Source organism: Aptenodytes patagonicus, chromosome 17 (genome assembly GCF_965638725.1).
Source record: "Aptenodytes patagonicus chromosome 17, bAptPat1.pri.cur, whole genome shotgun sequence".
Classification (NCBI taxonomy): Eukaryota; Metazoa; Chordata; class Aves; order Sphenisciformes; family Spheniscidae; genus Aptenodytes; species Aptenodytes patagonicus.
This window is the reverse complement of record NC_134965.1, coordinates 5,291,548-5,314,770: the sequence shown is the minus strand read 5'-3', so window position 1 is coordinate 5,314,770 and position 23,223 is coordinate 5,291,548. Positions and strand designations below refer to the sequence as shown.

At 39.9% G+C, this 23,223-nt stretch overlaps 1 protein-coding gene across 5 annotated transcripts in view; it reads right to left on the bottom strand.

Annotated features, from left to right (window-relative positions):
- Window positions 1-23,223, bottom strand: part of CUX1 (cut like homeobox 1) — a 282,941-nt gene that overhangs the window by 89,386 nt on the left and 170,332 nt on the right. For all 5 annotated transcript variants that reach the window (XM_076354841.1, XM_076354837.1, XM_076354838.1 and 2 more), the window contains exons 9-10: window positions 13,177-13,225; window positions 2,632-2,736 (exon numbers count right to left, since the gene is read on the bottom strand). In XM_076354841.1, coding sequence (XP_076210956.1) covers window positions 2,632-2,736; window positions 13,177-13,225 — 154 coding nt within the window. The remainder of the gene's footprint in view (window positions 1-2,631; window positions 2,737-13,176; window positions 13,226-23,223) is intronic.

The following is a 23,223-nucleotide window of genomic DNA, read 5'->3' as shown; positions in this document are numbered from 1 at the left end:
AGAACGGCATTGGGTGGCATGAGAGACAGGAACAATCTCTAAATCTGGGACTCCGGTGATTGACTGCGTGGATCTGGAAGATGAACATTTCTACTCCCCAGGACAGCTCTTTGGTAAAATAGGGATAATGGAGAGAATAAATTTCCCTATTTCATGAGTGCACTGGAAAGATGCAGCTGTGAAAGTCAAGGGATTCGATTTAGATCTATTTATTATTAATAGTCCAAATGCTTTGACAACTATGAAAATCTGTGCTTACAAAATACTAATCAGATAAAATATCCTGAAGTAATGGAGCAGAATTTCTTAATCGGGAACGGCAGAGTCATGTGCCTTCGGCTCTTCGTACGCGTGCCACATGTTTCAGGCAAAGTTGTCAAAAATTGCCCCAAAGTGCTACTTCCAATGAACTTTCTCCTTGCATGAAAATTGTTTGCTGTTAATATTATTGCTAGCAACTAAAGCCTCTCCTCCATGGGGATGAAGGTAGATGTGACAGCTGTTAAGACAAGGCCATTCTCCCTACGGTCTCCACTTTCAGAAATTCCCTTTCCTAAATCAAGATCTTTCTTCTTCCAGTTTCTCACAGCTGCAAAATCTGTCCTCAAGTCTGAAACTTCCTCGCTAGACCGACCTTACAGTAGGACAAGAAATAAGAGAGGACAGAGAAGTTAAGAAGGTAGATCTATTCAGAAAAGATAACACAGACTAATTGTACCATGTCTTTTGTCTCCTTTTGTGTTAAGAGATCAATAGCTATAATGCATCGGAGAGCTCTGAACCCCTCTTCCATGAAGAACATAAGGAAATCCTTGTGCAGATCTGGGGAGCACGAGGCAGCCCAATGATGAACACACGTTCCATTAAAAAGCCTAAAACGCATCTTACAAAGGTTAATGGCTGTTCCTCAGAAAACATCAGTGAAGTAGGAAAGAATCCATTTACTAAGAGAGAGACAATGATCGAAAGCATTATACCAAAGATCCTACAGCGAGAGAGCTGAAAATTCAACCCACCGACACTGTCACCCAAGCACTTTCCTTACAATTCAAGATGACATTGCAGCAGATTGAAATATAGTCCATACCCTCTTTTCTGGAAAATACAGGCACGACAAAATACCTTTTCCATATCTTCTAAACACTTAGCTTGATTCTCAGTGACTACATACCATTGTATCTCACAGGAAGCTACATGTACGAACAGCAGTTAACAACGCTCTCCTATTACACTGAATTATACTTTTAACTTGAAAAAACCTCTAATTTGCTTGCATGAAACATCACAAGTTGTATAATCATCTGCTGCTTGTGCCTATTGAGACTAGAACGTAGAGTCTGAAATAAGATAGATAATGATCATTTTCATCCCGCAGTAGTTGTCATATTAAATATAAATGAAGTGCAGAAGTACTATTAAATACAAGAAAGACCTAATGTTAAAATAATGATAAGACTAGGACACGAGATAGGAAGAGGCAGGTAATTCAGAGTTACAAGTGATATTCAGGCTTTTTATTTTTTGTTTTGCAGCCTGCCTGTCTATCTTTTGACTTCTCTGAGAAAATACTGGGTTGCATTAATAGACGACCAAAGCGATCTGGAGGACTTAGGGTTTGTTACTCATTGTCTGCAAATGTATTTTAAAGGCAACCATGTGTTTCTCTGATATCAGTGTCAAGCATGTATATGGCTTGCAAGAAAAAAGCAATATAAGAGCATGATTTCTTTTGTTTGTTAAATCTGCCACTTAGAAGTAGACTAAATTTCACTTAATTGCATATTTACATTTAAATACCCCTATTTCTCCTTTGGCAAACAAATATCAAAATAATCTGTCTGCTCATCTGTGATACCTGTTAATCCAGGACCAGCTGGAGTCCTGTAATAGCACTCTGTGCCCGCAAGGTCTGATCAGCAGAGTCAGCGCTATCAACCTCCCCAAACAGCGGTGTTTGCTTTGTTTAGAAACACACAGAGAAGGCAAAAAGCAGCCAAACCTTTAGGAGTACAGGATATCTTCTCAATTTTCTAAACTTCTTTTATCGGGTATATAGGTGTAATTCTCAGTTTAGATATATTCAGTGAATTCTGGAATGATACCGAATTTATTTCTGGTTCCTCTGACAGCCCATACACTAAGAGTAACAAGACCCAGAAACGGGCAGGCAGCAGGTCCCCACTAAGGCAACCAACTCTGGCCAAAGTTGGTCCCCTCCGTCTGAAGCTCCGTGCCTCTGCTGTGCCCTCCAGGCAGGCATGTGCTGATGGCCCACCAAGGCACTCTTTGTTATACCGCATTCCTGCCTTTATTTTTCCTCTGCTGACGCTCTTACCAATGTGAAATAATTTCTGAGAGTTGCTGCTATCCACCTGGACCGGCAGCCGTGGAGAGCTGTGGATCACTGTACCGGTCACCACGGAGCAGAGCAACCTCTGTCCTTCCCGTGGTCTTCTGTAGCCACCAACCCCCTTAGAAGTTTAACCAAACCGCAACCCCAAAGGAACACAATTCCACTGCTGTTAAAATATTACTCCAAACAGATATTTTTATAGCTGCAAGCATAAATTGAAAGAGCTGTACTGCAGTAATGTCAGAAACCTGTAAGAGTCAGTAAATATTTTCTCTCACCACATCAGGTGCCTTCTGGATCTGCGTAGCAAGTTGGAGAGATTTGTTAGCTGACGAGAGCTGCTCCCTTAAGGTCTCTGCCTCTCTCTGAGCCACCTCTGCCCTCTGAAGGAAATGAAAAGGGGTGAAAAGAGAAAGTACATTCAGTTTAACAACTGACAATTATTACAAGAACATTCATCAATTCATGCCTGACTGAATATAATTGATTTTCCTAAACACTCAACCTAATAAATGTTAGAAAAAAACATAGAATGTGATGGATTTTTATTTTAAACAGTACAAGGAAGAAATAATTGAGCGATTATGACAGTAATTTAACGCTAGGAGCAAGGAATCCCCTGCTGATACTAATGCTGCGGCCCACTGAATTTCCCAGACTGAATAAATACAAGTGGAAATGGAGTCTTTTTATTCAATTTCTTTCTATTCTCATAGACCAAGCAGATTTTATTGCAAGGTTCCTCATGGGAATAATTCTCACGGGTAAATGCTGAATTAAAAGATATTCTGACCATTCTCTCTAACACACATACAGTGTTGTGGGCTGTCTTTCTTCAGTAATTATTTCCCAAAACATGAATTGTTAGATTCTGTTCTTTCAGCAGGTCTATTTATTCAACAATATTTAACCCTAAACTGACAATTTTGCACAGATCAGTTACCAGCTGCTGAGGATTTACGCAATATCTGATAGCCTGTGACTTGGCTACCAGACAAAATTCCCATACAAATATTGAAGAATAATAGAAAGGAGAAAGGCAGAATTATGAGGAAAGATTGTCTGTACAAGAGTTTGCGTAGAGACAGATGGATCAGTAACTTCAGGCAATAAATAGCAGCAAAGTCCTTTCCGTAACTGTGTATAAGCTTCTGTTAAGAAAGCAGAACAAAACCTGGTTGTTTTTACAGTATATGCTCCTCTTGGTCAGACTTTCTTCTCTCTTTTTTGTAAAAAAATGTTTTATTTTTATAAAAACACACTGTTTACCTCCTTGAGTAATGACCGCTTTTTACCTGGGCTACTCCATGCAAATCACGCTGCACTTTCAATAGAAAATAGCTAAAATAATTTTCTATCTCCACTTCCAAGACATATCACCAGCTCTTCCAAACCCATGAACTCCCACCAATCAAGGTCTAAACTTTTCTTGACCAACTTTTACACGGATGGGTCCCTCCCTTTATTGAATAATAAATTAATTTTTAAACCACCAAAACTGCCGTATTTCTGTGTGCCACTCCCTGCTTTTTCAGCGAATCCTTTTGAAAACCTAAGTCATCTAAAATAGCGAATATAAAACCTATACCCCTGCGTGCGTGCATGGTCTGTGACTTACTAGTCAAAGCAGAGACTCTGTCTGCATGTTTAATCAATCAGTAAACTAACGGCAATCAAATACTAAATGCATCATCTGTGCTATTTGCTCACAACATTATATTAAATGATTTTGCATAGGTTCTACCGCTGTAATTAAAATGTAACTGTAAAAAGTACAGTAACATGGCTCTAATAATCAGAGCACGGGACACAACCTATTCTGTGCATGAAAAAATGGTAGCAGCATTAAGAAGGCACAAAAAGAGAAAGTTTATGTTGTTTATGCAGCTGGATAATACTAGAATAAAAAACTGAGCTAACAATACAGATTGAGATAAATTATTTTCTCACACTTTATTAGATGTGGATGTACATATACTGATCTAATAACTGCTAAACAACTCCAGCAAAGCAGGACAAGTTACTACACTGTGGCACTCGCTCTTGCATCTACTGCTGTATAAGTAATGGGTTTCGCAGCCTTAAGCAATTCTGCTGATGGCTTCCATTCACAGCAGCATTGTTTTGAGAATCTATTCAGCTTGCATGCAAGCAAACCACAGAGGATATTTCTAATAGATGTTACATCTGCATATACAGTAAGCTGTCAGCTGCCCTTTCTGCATAGCCTCCCCAGCCGATTCAGAACACCTGTTGTGATCCTGTGAGTAATATTGGACAAGATTTCATACCATGCATTGTTAAAAATACATCAATGGAAACTTTGGGCAATTCTGTTTGGGAAATACTGATCAATTATTCTCTTTTTTTTTTCCAGAATGGAAGCTTTTTAGAGCCAGAATTATAGATGTGTTCAGTGTCTGGAAAGCACTTTTGGGTGCTATTGCAATATAAATTATAAATTACACACAAAAACCTATTAAAAGAATAGTAGTTTCAAAATTGAGCACTTAGAAGTTTTGAAAAGCCAACCCCAAGGCCGCAGGTATGTTCGGCCACCCCCTATGCACAAGGCTTCAGGAGGCGGGCTGGAACCGCACAGTAACATGCTACTGCTTTTTTCCAGCGGGACTCCCTACTTCATTCAACTCTCAGGATGAATATTCCTCGGTGAATGAATATTTTGCTTTGTCCTCCTTGTTCCGTGTGTGACCTCTGTGGCTTATTTACTGCAAACTAATCCCACCCTCCTCTGTAGATAGGATTAATCGCTTCCTTACGGGCTGTGCTCTGGTTTCCACCATCAAAGGATCTAAGTGCTCCAGAAGCGTTAATGAATGCACTGGCACAAACCCCTATTTTGAGCTATATGGGTTCCCCAAGCCCCCAGCATATTTCCATTTGGGTGCTCTGCACGGCGGTGTCAACCACAACCTCACCGTGTGGCACGGGCTGTGTTTGGCAATTTCTCACCTGCTCGCCTGCACCCAAGACCCCGTACAGGGGCTGCGGTGCTGCTCCCCGGCAACAACCTCTGGTTTTACCTCTCTGACTCCTACCCTTCTCTGCTTGTCACTTTGTCCCCTTCCTAATTCATTCTGGCCACTGGAAGCAGCGTTTCTGTCTTCTCTGAGCTTCACGGTGCCTTTAGCTTCAGGTAGGCAAAAGCAAGCTCGTACCTCGCGTGACCTAACAAACACACGCAAACTTCCAGAATTTGTCTTACCACCACGATTTCCTTCTTCCTCTTTTCCTCGTTGCTTCTTCTCCAAATGCCTTCGCAGCAGCCCCGTCCTGGTCCCTATCCTCCCTCCCTCCCCACCACGAAGCCCCTCTCCACGCTCTCACGCCGACGTTGCCCGTCTCCCCATCACGGCAGGGGCAGTCTGGAGGAGCATCTCCCTCCCAGTGCTCCCCGTCGAAGTGGCACTGAACCTTACATTACAACCAAGAGAAGAAAACCCTGGCTGGTTAATGTTCACCCAGCCGGCGCAGTGATAGACTGCAGTGTGCTTGGGACAGGCACGGACATCAAAGCCGACAAATTCAAACCAGATTCTGTTGACTTTGTGTGAACTTGGGTTTTTTTCAGACGCTTATAGGCTGGCCAAACTTGGGGCTTTTTTTTTTTTTCATTGCTACTTGAAGCAACAGAGATACAACCCTGAGAAAAAGGCAAACCCTCCCTCATCAAGTGCCAAGTCGCTTCTCTTAAATATGGGCACAGCAGGCTCCTCACCAAAACAGCAAGAACAACTCGTAACATGTGGGGAAAACTGGATTTTTTTTCCTAATCTTGTTCTTAGAAACGGTTGAACAATTTTTCCTGAAATAAGAAAAGAGAGTGCAGCCAGAGACAGACACCCAGTATGGAAAATGGCTGAAACCTAGCAATCTTGCACAACTTGGAGACACTGGAAAAGTTCATGCAACCTTCTCTTTGTGTGAAACTATCCCACTTTGGCTAAGAAATATGTATGCCACAGTACAGTTGCTTTTCATCAGTCAGTGCTAAAACTCTTGGTTTCTTACTTCCAAATCTACTATGCACAGCCTAGAAAACCCATGATGACCAGTGACAGTCACACTACAGGCCTTGGTAGAGATCATGCAAATCCAGCATTGTCTAAAAATGCTATTTTTCCGGATAGCTCAGTCATACAATTCCTCCTAATTTCCATACCGCCGTTTTTCTAGCATAGCGCTACCTCCCTGGTAACAAAACACTTCAAAATACTTTCATTCTCTTTAATATAGCATGTAAATATTGTACTGTTCACAGTGGAGCCAGTAGGTCGTGATCATAATGCTGCCGTCTGCTTTCCAATTTAAAAAAAAAAAAAAAAAGCCTCACACGATATCCAGTTCAAATTATTCTCATTGTTTCCTGACAAGATAATGAATAGCATGAACTGAGTGCTCTTCTACTTACAGTAAAATGTTAATTTGATCAAAGACCAGTGGTGTGAATAGCAAAATGAGATACTTACAAGCAAAAAAGTATAACCTTTCCCTTAAAGTTCCACCAGCCAAACTATATTTCCTTATTACATGCTAAATTCAGTGCTATACATGGCAAAATCTTCCTATGGGCTAGAAGTGTATATTATCACAAGTAATTCTGCTAAGTTAATGAGCCCGGTTATGGCAGTAATCACCATACTTGGTTTTAAGCGCTCAAAGCTGACATTCTTACTTGCAAGCTGCCTCAAAAGCTATGTTTCTCAGAGCACGAGATCAATTACAGCACACCGGTTCAACGTGCTTCAATTTTCTAACTTTTGAGATATAAAAATTTATTTTAAAACCTTTAAACAACCCTAGCTTTCACAGAAAAACAGCAAGGTTATCAGAAAATCTGTGACATGAAAGACTCTTCAGGGCTCTGGCACCTATTTTTTCCAGCAATGGAGAATTACACAAAAAAAAGAAAAAAACTCCAACAAACAGAAGAGGTTGGGTTGTCTTCATTCTTGTCTTCAGGCTATTGCACTTTCCTTTGCACACTGAAAGGCTGCCAGATAAATGTATTCCCAACTGAAAGCCAAGCATTTACAGGAAACTCCTGTGTTTGTACGAAAATAATATTAACCATATTTTGCTTTTATACAGCACTTCTCCATGCAAGGATCTCAATGCACTTTATAAAGTAAATGTTATTATTCCCATTTTACAGATAGTGAAATCAGAGGATTAAGTGAATGACCTCATCTGCTATAAAATGGCATAACTTCACTGAATTCAGCGGGGCTACGGCACACCACAATAGCAGAGGATCTCACTCATTGCAGAGGGAGTCAGAAATAAAAAGCAAATACTCTGGCAGTATCTGTGTTAGCCTTGGTGCAGATGAAGGAGTCATGTCAAGACGAATACCCTTCTTTGTGGAAATATAAAAACAAGGACTGCCTTGCCACTGGTTTTGTTACCACTGGTGGGTCAGAGCAAAACCCTCCCGCACAGCACTTGCACTACCTATATTGCGTTGCATTTGTGTTGCTAAGAGGAGAATTTATTCCATCTGCTGCTCAAAAACATACATATTTTATAGCAATCTCACTTAGTGGGAATACCTTTTCAAACCATTTTCCAATGTGATTTGTTAGAGATAGGAAGGTACCATACTCCATGAAATAAAAAAAAAAATAATATTGAGAACAGCATTTCTGCCAAAACGCCCTGGTGAGGTTTTCTTTCTACTTCTATAGCAGACACTGTTCCATGTATTTTAGTGGTAGTTCGGTTCCAAAAAATGCTTAAACTCACTACCCCTTCCTCTACAGATCTTAAAATCTAACACTACATTTCTGTGGAATAAGTAATACTGATCCAGTCTAGATTCTTTAATAAATGGTTATGTATTACAGAAAGAACAATTGTTCTTGGTTTATTGATAACAGAAGTTTCTGTATTTGACTTTCTTTCCCCAGAAAAAATAAGAAGTAGAAATCTGGGAGCACTATCAGCACTGTGAAGATGTAAAGAAAACCAATGGAAACATTTTGCTTTTCCAAAGGGATAACTTGGCAGAGACACAGAAGAAAAAAAAAAATTAATTCTTTCTCTATAGCTTTCACAATATAGTCCACCAAAAAAAGTGTCCCATGTTCTCTTTCTGTTATTGCTACCAGAATCTAAGGATACCTATATCTGAGTCTGTTTTTCAAATCTATTTCCTTCTCCTCAAGATTAAAATACAATAACCCAGGATCAACCAACCCTAACGGAAATTCTTCTCTTTTTCTTTTAAAAGTGAAAAAGCACTTTTTTTTCCAGGAAGTCCAAATTACAAAGCCCATTAGACTTTTTTTTTTTTTTTTGTTTAAACAATGTGAACTGAATGTATGAAGCCAGTAGACGGATCTGGATACCTCAATGACATGAAACCACAAACTTAGACTCAGTATTAAAATCTTAAAATGACACCCCCCCCCTCAAATTTAACACTCCAAAGTATTTCTGTTTTTACAACATAGGAATTACTCTTTTCAATAGAAACCTCAGTTTTTCTCACACACAACCGGGTGATTCCACGTTGCTAGATGAAGTCTAGAAACAGAAGGATAATTCATTTGAATAAATTTGTCATCCCAAAGATTCGTGACTTACTGCTATAAACACTGTGAGAAAGGTGTAAACTTGAAACTGTACAGAAAAGTGCTAACCATAAATATTTGTGTAAAATATACATTCAGACAACTGTAACTGTTGCAAATGCAGAAAAGTACACTGGAGCTTCATTAACTTCACTGATTGGAAATTACAATATTCTGGGAATCAACCAATAAAAAATTCAAAGATGCTATATCCCAAACTATGATAAATCATTTATTTTGACAAGTAAGGGTAGTTTAGTTTTAATTATTTATTATTATACTTCGTAGCATATCAGAAAATATGCAGTGATTTATTGTGCAAAATGAAATCTTAATAAAACGAGTCCCTTCCCCAAACTACAGGATTATTAAATCTTCATGGCAATGCGAAGGTGAGCTCTTGGGTTATTTCCGTTATCGAGCTGGTGGGTTAGTCAAGTGAAAATAAGCAATTCCTATTGCATTTAGTTATATTTTGACTTCAGCCCTTTACATACCCAAGCCATACAAGTCATACAACCTCGGGGATGAGGAGGAAAACAGAGAGGGATAACAGACCCTCGCTGCCGCTGCCCACAGCTCCTCTTGCTGTCTTGCAGATGATGCAGTCGCATCTTACTGCTAAAGCAAGCGGGGGCTATTGGCTTCAGACTTTACACCCCTGCTAAAGCTACACGCCATGGAGCTAATGGCTCCTCTTGAGGCAGGTATAGGTAGACCAGCCATTTTAATGTGGTGTTCTTGTCCTTTTTGTACTGGTTTACACCTCTCAAGACTTTAAAGTGGAAGGGTTACTCCACTGCCACCACCGACACCCGCCTCCCAGCCAGGACCGGCCTCACCCTAACAGAGTGTGTAAATTGGTGTACTTAAATGACTCTGTTCGAGCTTTGTCAGTCTGAATGAGACTAGCCCTGCTGCAAAACCCCACTCAAGCTCTCGGATTAACCACACTGAGTGCCCGGATTAGCAGCTGAGAAAGGGCTGTCATCCCAGCAGCCCTGCTGCCACCACATCGCTACCTCCAGCACCTGCCTCCAAACCTCTCCAACCCCAGTTTGCTCTGCTCAAGTGAGGGGTTTATTTCTCTCATTGGCTAGGGTTAAGGTTTGGAGCAAAATTCAGTTTATACCTTGAGTTAACGACACAATGGAGAGAAACCCAGCTCTGTGGGCACTACACCTTTTTCTTTCTAAGCAGAAAATTACAAAGCTCACTGGTATTTAAAGGTAATTATTTCTACGAGCTAGTAATTTCTTCTGGGGATGATAGCACAGAAACAAGCCCAAAAAGCTCCTGCATGAAACAATCCAAGGATCCAAACGAGGAAAAAACAGTGGGAGAAGAGGGGTGATGAAGCCTGAAGACTAAGAAGAATGGTCCATGCTTCACCTAACAGGACACGAGGGTGGGAGTTACATCATCAACTCTGTCCCCGTGGCTTTCATCACCCAGAATATGGACACCTGGATCAACGTCAATGAGTATCCTCTCATTCCTGCAGAACTGGGGAGGGAAATGGCACTCCCCACCTCTTAAGAGTCAGAGAGGTGTCCTCACATAAAGCAAGGGAAGTTCAGAAATGCCAGCTCTGGGTTTAAAAAGGACAGTAACTGAGAAAGGGATCTTCAAGAAATATCAGATACTTAAAAATTTACAGCAAATATTTTTCACATTTTCAGTGGAAACATTTTGCTGTTCTGTAAATTTCTGCTCCGAATCCCAGTCGTTTGGGTCAGTGTTAATTCCAGAGCAGCAAAACATCACATCAAAATCAGCAAGGCAGTCTATTCTCAAAGTAGGAGTCATGCTGTGCATTACTCTTTAAAGGTAGCCTTAATAATGGGGAATAAGTGCTTACTGAAATGGTAAAAGGAAATGTTAATTTAACTATTAAATACATAATTATGTTAAGTACTTGTTTCTGCAATTGTAACACTTCAGCCTGATGCAAACTCACTTTCTGGCCTGTGCAACGGATTTAATTTCTTCCAATTTTTTTTTTCAACTCTAAGGAGGTAAAACACAGGAATTGCTGCTACAAAGATTACTTAGTTATAATTTATAGAAGTGTTTTACAAAGGTAAAGCATCACACAAGACAAGGACTACGGGCATGTTTCAGCAAATCAGCTGAGCTACTCCAGCAGCTCGCTGCTCCCGCTCCTCCACCGCTGAACTCTCCCTTCCCTGTCTCCTCTGAGGCCACACACTCCCCTCACGTCCCTCATCTCGGCGCTGCTGCTTCTCCGATGTTTTGTTGAGCTGCCTCAATTTGCTAAACCCACAGAAAACAAACCTGGCCCCTTCACCCCAAATTCAGGCTTTTCTGCAGTTACTGAGCTCAATGGACTCAATGAAGGGTCTCCCAATTGCCAAAGCTGCTGTTAGGGAGGGGACAGGACCACAGCAGCCGGGAGGGGGAAGCAGAGGAGGGGGAGATGGGGAAAGGGGAGATAGAACCACCTCTTCTGGCTTTACAACAGCTCAGAGGAATTGCACGCTGATGTCTACATACAGATTCAGAGTTTGCTGAATTACAACCCAACTAATGGTTATGCACATAAGCAGTTATAAATTTTGACTAATTAAAAAACAATGCAATAAAGTAAAAAAAAAAAACCACCACATTGCAGATTTGTTCCAGTTAGACAGGAAAACATCTTTAGCATTTCTGTATAAATAGATATATTCCATTTTAGTATGGCAATGAGGAAATCAGAAATACCTGTTCTTTAACTACAACCACCTTTCTACTCTGAGAAAAAACACCTACTGGGTAAATCATTGCTACAACTTTGCAAAATGTACTGCCTTTGCAAAAATCACAAAATAATTCCACCAAAACATCTTTAACACCTACATCATTTCTAAAAAGTCTACAGCTTTTCAAATAATTACTAGCACTTTCATAAATATTTAATGCTGTCTACAAAAGTTCTTTGACAGAACTAAAACCCACTGTGCAAACCCCAATTTTCTTTTACTGACTAAATAATCAACCCAACAACTTACAAATCTGCCTTCTGCTTCATTAGTATTTTTCCAATTTATAAAGAATTCATGTAAAGGACAATATACTTGCTATACTTGTCAGCTGCACCAGGGGAGCGTGGGGGCTGAAAGCTGATCTAGCAAAAGGGAAAAGACAAAACAAAACAGCAGCTGGAGCGGGGGTTAGTTTTCAACAGGATCAGTGACCTGGTCTGGCTCATGGTGCTGCTCCACAAGCACTACCGACAGCACAAGGCGTGCAGCAGGACTGCATGGTAGGGAAGGAGGTGCAACTATTCTTCCTGGAAGCAAGCTGCTCTTAGGTAAGCTTCAACTGGATTATAAAACCATAACCTGAGAGACTTAAGATCTGTAATCTCTGATCTTACCTGACAGAGGGATTAATGAACCTCACTGATAAGCAAATGCCTGGTTGAGGGTTCCCTCTGTGAAACCATCACCCGTTGCATATATCACCTGTGAATCCTGCATGTCCATACACATCTCCATCACCTCAAACAGTCACACAAAGTACAGACTGGACCAGAAGGGTGCTTTACTGGGGTGTTAGGTTTGGGTTTTTTGAAACTTTTTATTTTAAAAAGTTTCACACAATTGTGCCACTTTCTCGGGAGCGTGTGCACTGTGAGGGAACACGGGAAAGACATTTCACAGTCTACCAAATTAGCATCCGCAGGAACAAATTACAATTTCTTTGTTCTCCTGCACGGCACAGTCCGATCCAACCCTTGCTAAAAATTAATACACCAATAAAACATATCAGAAAAGGAAGGAAAAAGAAAAGTCCAGAGAAGTCCACAAAAGCTGGAGCTGCAGCAGAAGGTCAGGCTTCCCTAGGTCAGGCTGCTGGCAGCCCTGCCACTGCTGCAGGGCAGAGGCCCTTTAAATTGCGTAAACCAGTTACCTGGATGTCCGAGTAGGGGCCAACGTGATGGATTTAGAAACATAAACCCAAGAGTAACTATAGTGGGAAACTTAACTTTAAATTATTAGAAGGTAAATATATGGCAAGCAGTACTCTACTGTGCATACAATCCTCACAGAGTATCCCTAAAGAGCTGTATTTTTCTCTAAATTTGCATATTTTCTTACTCTACACACTTATGACTGCTAAGTGCATATAAAAGAACTGTCATGAAATCCAAAAGAGAAGGGGAAAAAAAAAATCAAAGTCACACTTAGAATTTTATGAGGGACTCATTTAAAATCCTACCTGATTTGCTCTTTCAAGGTCTGTCATGATCATCTCGATTTCATCAGCCCTGGGAGAACAAGAGAGCAGAAGTACTGTTATCACATGAAGAATGCCTGCTATATGAGTTCATGCACAGTACAATTGCAACATTCATACAAACAATACCAATTTTCAATATTTTTTTAAAAGGACACAGTAAGACTGATCAGCTAATCTTTTGACTGGTGAAATCCTCTTGGATTTCAGCTTTGTGGACTGGTTTGCAAGTCTCCAATTCTTTTGCCTGTTCCCTTTTTGCAACAAAATAAGCGTATCAATATCTGAGCATCTTCATTAGATCTTTGAAGATCTTACTCCCCAACCTTCTGCAGAAGGGCAGCGTCATCTTTCCTACACGTAACGGTGATTCACAAGTGATAATTATGAAGAAGTCAAAGACTACAGTTCTTCAGTCAACTACTTGTATACGTGTAGACAAAAGCAGCCCTCTTCTGTTTCAGTGTGCCTAGTTTAGTTCTAAATTTGGCTAAAAATAAATCATGAGGTCAAAGAGACCAAGAAATTTAATTTTACATTATGCAGAAGAGAGTTTTTTGACACAAATTTATGAAACTAAATTTAGACTCAGGCTCTTAGTGCAATTTACAAAGCTGAATAGGAAAGTCAAAGGGTTGAAAACTATACAGTCAAGGAAAAATAGATCCTTCACATACGTGTGTTAGGTGGCAGCTACCAGCCTCGACCCTTTAAAAACCCCAGCATTTCTAAGACTTCGCTCACAGAAATGGATCCAATCCTTAAGCAATCTTTTTTTATCATCATGCTGAATCATGGGCAAATATTTCACACTCACGCTCTCACCTGTGAAAGGTACCAGGACAAGGGCCTACAGACCTGAAAGTACGTTCTGTATCAATATAATAAGATACATTACTTCTCCCCAGACATTTTGCCTGTCTTATATCTCTGGACCATATGGAAGCAATAAACACTATCCTCATCTCCTATGAACAGCAGCTTTAACCAGCAAGTCCTTTTGCAATCTGCCAACACCATAATGTCTGTTTTTTGTTTTTAATCTGTAGCAGATCATTATCAGTAAAAGCTGTGAAATACTGGAATTCCCTTCCTCTGCCAATGCAGAAAAGTCAGGGTTTGTTTTTCTGCTGGTCCCACAGAAGATCCATTTTTCTATGCAGGTGTTTGCTGGGAAAGGTGGTTAATTGAAGTACATCAGGGTACTGGCACACTCGACACTGGATCATTACACTGAATATTGGCTTACTCTTCAACAGCATTTTAGGTTTCTGTGTGCACAGTTAGGGAAATGCAGTAAAAGATCATAATAAATAAATGTGTATGTATATAAATAAATGGAAAATTATTTTTAATTACAGCCTTTAATGTTGTCGGGGCAACATGAATTGCCTTTTGAAAAAAATCTTTTGGACAATAATGGAAAACAGATGAACATGTGTTTTCTTGTGCAGGAGAAGCTAATGTGCTCTTACATTGGAAAGAAATCATGCACACGATGTTTTGAATTAATAATAAATAATAGACATTAGTTACTGAATTGAACAATCACTCCTTGGGCAAATAAGGATTCAAAGTGTGCAGGGAGTAGCCAAAAGACTAACCTGGACAGGACAGGTTAACATAAGCCTACAATAACACTTTCAATCTCTTTAGCCTCTGTAGTTGCGAAACATCTTTTGTTTTAGACTCCAGCCCCCAAATACTTGTTAATCCACCTAAGGAAATTACAGTATTTCACATGGAAAAGATGTCCCTAAGACCATGCAAGTGACCCCATTATGTATCTGTAACAGAGATAAGAGGGAAGAGAGCATCCTAATGCACCGAAAAAAAGTTTCCCAGCATTTTACAAATATTTTTAGCCAGGATAGTTTAAGGATCCTCTTTATATAAGCTTATGTATTCAGGCTGAATTTATGTGTGAATGCCTCAGGTTATATGGAGCCAGTAAATGATGTCTGGATTATGTCACATGCCTCCCAGATCAGAGCTGGGAATGTCCCATCCCAACACGCCGGCTACAGCTTAAGCGAATCCAGTTTCCGCTCGCTTCTCTGCAGGGTTTGGAGAACAATAAAATCACTGCCTTTCCTCCCAAAGAGGGGGTGCCAGGTATCAGCCAAAGGTCTGAAAAACTGCAGAATCTGAGAAGAGTGAAGGACTCAGAAGCACAAAACCCTCGGACCAGGAGAGGAAGAGCGCCCTGCTTTGGGAGCAGAAGGGTTGTTTTTCAGTTCAGCCAAGGGAACTTTTTTTTTGGAGAAAAGAAGATGACTCTGATGCAGAAGAGATGAGTGGGAAGGGGCAGAAGTGTGAGGGGGTCTGGACCCATCAAAGGGCCCTCAGCCACCTTTAAAGGTCACAGAGGCAAGTGAAGGGAGCCAAGGGTAGGGAAACAGATGAAGACAGAAGAGCGAGAGAAGGAACAGAAGGATGTTGGCCAAAGGACTAAGGGGAGATGGGACCAAGAGCAGTAAAGCAGAGGAGCACCCCGGGCCATTGGAGAGGTGTGTGGCTGCCAGTAAAACAGGCCGAAACACAGGACGGTGCCTGAAAAAGGAGGTGGAAGGACTCAGGACAATCCTGTATTTAAAATGGACAGAAGTATTAATACCAGTATTTGTATGCCATTTCGTCTGGGGTCAGGATTTAAGAGCTCTATTACAGCACTGGTATACGCAGCCAATTACAAAAAAAAGCGACCAAGGATATAGAATGCCATAAAAATGACATTTCTGCCCTTCAGTGCACACAGATAATTCTGACTGAATCCAGTAGAAGTGTCAAACTGTAGCCAAGGGCAAAATTGTCCCTTTGTCCTTGTATCCAGGCACACCAGCTGACTGATCCTGAACTCCCCTTTCCCTCACACATTTTTTCTACCTAGGTTTTCCGCACACAATCTGTCTCCGCACACCTAATAAAAGGATGCAACATCTCCAAAAAAATTCAAGCAAAACATCTCCAGCCTAGCAGTCTGCACACCAATGGAGGTTAATGCTGCAACCATAAACGTTATCTTTAAGTAAAGTAATGAATTAAATTACTCTATATTCTTTCCTAGCACAAGTGTCAACAGCATTCAGAAGAATCTTCAAAAGGAATTCAGTCTTTTCATTTTAAAAGCTCAACTACCACATCAGTAGCTGGCACTCAGCAGTCTAAAATCACTTATTTGAGAAAGTCTCTAACAGCAACATTCACTGTTTGCTCAGCAGAAGTATTTATTATAAAATAAATTACAGTTCTCACACCTTTCATGCACTCACAGAAATAACTTGCATTGATTTATTGTTTACAGAGCACCGTGTCGAATTCAAACCTGCGAGGTACGAGGAAACTCCACTTTGGCTCACTGAATTAGTCCCACACAGGTCATTTTTGATGTATTCACCATCCACCACATTTGCTCATTTTCAGCCCTTCCTATGTCAGTATTTCTCTGTATTTCAACAGAACTACTTGACAGGCAAAATACCATCCGGCTCAAGGCTGCCGGCATCTTGTCCTGCAGGTTTTCATTGAAAATCTGGTGGAACCTTGAAGGGAACAATGGCCAAGTTCAGCAAATCCGTGGTTATACTGACCCTAAAGTTCTGACCCAAGTCATTCCATGTGAACTAAACTCACTTATAAGAGAGACAGATCTGATGATTTCACTTTTAACTTTCTTTGTTCCTGAAGCAACACGAGATTTGGCCTCTTGTGAGTGCCTGGATTACCCCATCACCCCAAGAGCTGAAGGCAAGGAGAAAAACCCCAAAGTTCTGTCTTTCTTCAGACAGATACAGAGAATGAGGGTAATTAGTAACAAGATGACCTTTTGCTAAAATACACTGATATTTACGGTGTTTTACAGCAGATTTCTACATTGCAAACCCAACATTATTCCGGGTTTGTCAAGGGTGATACTTTCTTAACATTAAAACAGATCACGAGAAAAGGAGTGGGTAAAAGCTGTTTTCAGGAACAAGTATTATCTACCCTGTGTTTTCTCATTCTACAGATAGCATAAGCATTTATCTGATCTAATTCCTTATAATCTCTGTGTTAGAAGAAAAGTAATCATGTAAGCAAGACAGTTCTTCAGTCTGTGTTACAGATAGCGTGTTCTAAGTTTCAACACTTTCAGGCTAAGGAATTTGGGAAATCAAATTTTAAGCCCAAGCATTTGGAGCTACAGAATAAGCATCACCAAGTAAAAAGAAACTGAACTGTTGAAACAGCATGACCATGAAATATTCTATTACTTCTTCTCTTGCTACTGTGTTTGAAGTGAAAAACAAAACGCATTAAAAGCTATAGATTTTACACGGTATAAGCTTTTACCAGTCATGAAAGAGCCCTCAAAGCTAACATGCCATCTATAAAAAAACAACTTAAGGAGTTTTAAAAAAAAAAAACACCACCACACCCCACTTTTCAATTCAATTGCTTATGGGAAATAAAAACCGCAGAAAGGCTCAATTTTCTTTTTAAGATCAAGATAACCAATTAGGTTTGAACAGCATAACAAGTAAGCAAATTCAAGAATTGGTAACATGGAAGAAACTCAGTTCTTTTTCTAAATAAAATTAAATTAGATGAAAACCCTAAACACCATGAAGCTTTTCACTTGCAAGCAAGAAGAATCTGGATTTTATGATTAAAATCCAGTTGATCCAACTCTTTCATTTAGATCCTAGCTTAAAGAGGCAGAAACAATTCCTTTTTTATTAACATGACAAGTGAATCGTTTGCCAAATCTTGTGGCTACAGCCCCCTAAACATTCAAACTTACTGAACCTTGAAAGAAACTGCTGTTGGATTCTTTATACATAGAAGAACTAAAAAATACAGATGACACTTTTGAAATTGCAGTCAGTGGCATGGCCAAGAAACTTCACTAGCAGGGCAGATTAATATTTTGGTTTGGCAAAAAACAAACAACATTTTTTCCCACACATTTGTTTTCTTTAAAAACATGTAGAAGTTTACTGGTCAGAGCAAACGGTATATGGAGCCACTGGGGCTTATTAAAATGTTCTAATTACTAAAACATTTACGCAGGCAATTTCAAACTAAAAGCACACATTATCAACTAATGTGCATTTATGTTTAATTAAGAAAAAAAGAAAAATCCTACTTGTAATATATATCTATGATGTCACAGAGCAGATTTTGGCTAAATTAGATAAACATCTTAGCCTCTTAAAAATAGAGGCAGTATAACCTAGTACTTTGCTAGCACACAACAAAATGTGTTATATCCAATGTTATTTGGGATATTTGGGAGGGGAAGAAAAGGAGAAGGGCCACAGCATTAAAAAAAAAAAAGGCAAAAAAAAAAAGCAGTAAATTGAATTTTTTCAAGTTTCAATAAAATTTTTATCAGGGAAGGTTCCTGGGTCTAGGAAGTAATTTTGGATCACTAAACAACATCAAAATTGCCTGCAGCCCAATGATCACAGCATTCACTCAGGGCACAAGAGCATTCCAGCATTAGAATATTCAATTTTATTTTTTCTTTAAGCAAAAACGAAGAATGACAAATTTCCTACCCAAATTCAAGACTCTTTCTAAGCTCTGCTGGTAGATGCCGCCCTCATCTAATCCCTGCACCTCAGTGACCATGCCAAGGTGCCCATGGTGCTGGCTTGCTTAATTTCTAGGGAAGGAAGAACAACAAAACACTTTCTTTGAAGCTCTTAGAAAGTTTCCGATAAAAGGTAACGTAAAAAAACCACTAATTCTATTTTTCTTGCACCTTATGAGTGTCACTGTACACACATTTTAGGCATTTTTAGAATTCATAATGATTCTAATCCAACAAACATCCATATTAGATAAATCCACCTTTATTGCTAATACAACCTCCAAAAGTAATAGACACAAGGGTTGTACAAAGAAAGAAAGAAAAAAAAGTTATTTCAGCATAACCAGTATAGCACATCAAGGGGCAAGAACTCACACACTTTTTACTACTAAGTTCTCAAATCTACTTTTCAAATTGCAAGAGCTAGAGGTTAATATTTTCTTTCACAGCAACCCTCTAAGGATCTTCAGATCAGATAATCCTTTTTCCAATGTCATATAAATCCAGGCCTCTTGTAAAAGAATTTCTCTGTTCAGGGATTCATAAATCCACCAACTTTAGTAATGAATTGGGTGTTTCCTTTCCTAGGAACTCAATTGAAGAAAAAATCCCCTCTCTGCTAAGCAGTGAAACACTGAAGGCTTTAAATTGAGAGATCAAAGAAACGCTGGTTTCAGGTGCTCCAGCGATTACACAATACGTCATCTGGATTAATCTGGGGAATGGTTAAATGTCCACTGTACATTGTCCAGACCCCTCTTTGCAGTTATCCTATACTAAATCAAGTTCCTCCCCTAGCAAAAAGGAGAGAGACTCAATGCTAACTTTTTCAGGGTTTTTTTTGTTTTATTAGAATTAATTCTTGTTTCCTCTCATTGCTAGCCTTGTATCCATGCAGTGCACCACATACAGATTCAAGCTGAAAAAATAAACTAAATCTCACGCAAAGACTTCTCATTAAGCACACCAGGTTAGTATCGTAAGTACCAGGATCAAGCAGTCACACCAGCTGCAGGTATGATCTTCAAATAAATGATGTCCTAGGCGCTTGAAAGACGTCAAGTGATCATCAAATATTGATAAAGGTTAAAGAAACTGCTTATAAAGCCCAAGATATTGAGCAATACCTGGACAGGACAGGACAAGAATCATCTCGATCGTTAGAAGGAAAAGACCCTATAGAATAAAACATCTTCCAGTCTGTAGAAAAACTGCTTTCCAAGAAAACCTGCACAGCACTTTGTTTTCTCTTTCATGGCTTAAGTCAGGATTTCAAGGATAAGAAAATCATGTTTGCAATTATAAAGTTTTAAACACAATAGAAATCAGCTTTATTCCAGTGATACACTAGGGAGCAGAGTTTCTGAAGACCAGCAGTGTTTTCTTAATCATCTCTACAGAGAGAAATTGATATGAATGACACTAATTGATATGCCCAATAAAATATAAAGAGAAAAATAAGAATTATATATAACATATAATATCAATTCATAGAACCCCAGAGCTGTAATTCCCAGTATTACACACACATGACCTTGGCACACTTTGCAAACCAAAGAACAATGCTTAATGTAACCAGCTGGAATAAAGAAAAGGCATATTGGTTGTATTAAAAAGTAGCCCAATATATAAATAGATGGCACATCTTTTTTATTTGATGACAATACTGTTTTCTTACGTGGCACATATTTACATATATTGCACCACAGCCAATATGAATCTTAGCTCCCCATACTGCTCAATCCTCCATTTAAACACCTCTTACTCAACTTTCATTGTGTTTTTCTCTCCACAAGAACAGGTCTCTTGTGAACTCTGTGTCCAGCCATCATGCTGCCCGTTACAGAAAGGAAAAGAAATGCAATAAATCCTTTTTCTCCCGGTCTCATGATCAAACATGTCCTCTTTCACGATGTATTTTTGCTTTACCCTGCAAAGCCCTATGAGTAGTTTTAAAATCATTAATTAGGAGTGTCCAGATTTGGATCATTCTGGGTTTCCTTCCACCTCAGACCACTGGTGACAATCCTTTGGGCCACAGAGGAGTTCAAAGGAGGCTATCGAAACACGAGATAATTTTTGCACCTGAAATTAGCAGAAACAAATAACCTTGTTTAGACGGACCTAAAAATCGGTTTCCACTAACTTCTGAGGGAGCTGGTGAGAAGTCTGCAACCTCACGGGCTGTGGGCTCATGCTCCTGCAGGTTCTAGTACTGGCAGGCAGAGAGGAGTTCCTGCAATTCAGTTCTGGTGTAATCATTTTGACCTGCCTATAGAGACTATGAAGAAAAGGAGAAAGAACTTTCTGATGTTTAATTTTTGATGGATTTATGCCTGAATCCCACCTGCATTAATGTCCTGAGATTGAGGTAGTGCACCAGTATCAGTACAAACCCACCAGATTTGCAGGATCAAGTCCTCAGGGTGAGGAACACAATCTCCAGGTTCAGGTTATGCTGAATATTCATGCTCAGAGGAGCCAATTTAGACAAACAAACGTATCCAGCTGCCTTCCTGGCTGCTGCCAATCTGCACTGTGCTATGCCCTGGGTAGCAGGAGTCACTGCCTGATCCAATACTACAGCTCTGAGGATTTTCTAACAATGCAAGATGACACAGATGCAGCAAACTCTCTATTTCCTTGTGCCTCCTGTTACAAATTGAAAGAGCTTGCTGCAATTCCCCTCTCCTGACTTCAGTTGATTCAATAACGTACCAGAATTTAAACACAGAAACCCTTTCCTCTCCCTCACTTGCACACAAAGCATATCAAAAGCATGGAATTACTCCTGACTTGGCCTTGAGCAGCCAACATGATGTCAATTTTACATGTTTTATAAAGCAACAGCATGTAGAAAGCAACTCAAATGCAGGTCATATCAAGCATGTGACCCACAGAGCAATCAAAGACTGCCTGAAACTGTCATTCAAGGTTCAATCATCTTCTTGCAGGAAAAATGAAACATCTGTGGCCCAGAGAATTAAGTTATGTATTGCATAATTCATCTGGTGTCTGCCACAGCAGCCATTTTAATGCTCTAGTGATAAACATGTTTGATTATTTTTGTTTTGTTTCCTGTCGCCTCCATGGTATTTCTATTTATCTACCCATACTACAACGCATAATGGAGATAACAAATATACAAAACAGTGTTATATTCAGCTGATAAGACGTGAGAAATCAGCAGTCTTATTAATCACATTAAGGCAGCATCATTATCCAACCTTATGTTCCCTGTAATTGTACTCATCTCTGTTCTTTTGGGTACACTCCATAGTTAGATTTGATGATGAAATCATTGCTTCCCAAGGATCCAAACATGAGCTTTAGAGGTCTTTCTAATAGAAAGCTGCTCTCCTCATACACAAAGCAAGTTTCTCATTATTTCCTAGGTTTTCCATCCCCTCATTTCTTTTTGATCCCGACATGAGCAGGAGGAACGAGCACCTCATACCAGACAATGCAGAGGACCCCTCTCTGTTCACTTATTCCACTAGCGGGTTTGTGGTCTGCACTGTGAGAAACCATAATCTAAACCATCCTTTGCCAGTCATTTTGGGAAGCAATCGTTTTATTAATGGTAGCTTAGTTGAATTTACTCCCAAACTTGTCAACCCTAACACTTTCAAATCACCTGCCATGAACTTCACTGACATGTCCCTGCAGAGCAGCTGGGAACTTGTAAAGCTCCGGGTCCATGCCCTGCTGTCTGGGTGTTCATTCCTGTTGTCTGGAGTTGACCATTTCTGCGGTATACTCACAGAGCTTTAGATGTCAGTTAATTTGTTACACAATTAAACTGAGCAGCTATCATTTGTGCAGAATTTGACAGACTTGGTCAATACTGGCTTGCTCCAAAAAGGTGCTTTGCACTGGCCTGATGGAAGAAAACAAGCAACAGCCTCTGAAGTGGTGGATTCAGGCGTATTCTTACCCACTTTCATGATTTGGAGTCTATAGGATTCCCACAGTGAGCAAAATCCTCACTATAAAGCAGTAAGTCAGCACTATTACAAAACCTGATTTGATAGGACCGGAGTTTTACCTGATACCCTGAAAGCTTGCACGCTGTTTCCTGTGATGGTCTGCATGGAGGTGAGTCAGTGGATAAAATAACACATTCTCCCATAAGCCCAAATATAAATAAAGCACTGTTTCCTATCGATTGTTCCTATAAAGTTGTTTAGACAGTATCTATTGTAATAATATCAGCTGTCCCATCTGTGCTTTGTAGCTGCCCCCCATTGCTACTTCCTCCTGCAATATTTCTAGGCCACTCCCTTATCCCCTAAATGTCATCCCTTCACCTCCCAGCCCACAAATGGAAATACAGATTATGGATGCTTTCCAGCAACACATACGTGGCTGATCAACCAGCAAGTGGAAAGGCAACTGCTGCTCTCTCAACCTGCAGCCCTCCACTCAAATGGATTATTTGTCTGTCTTTC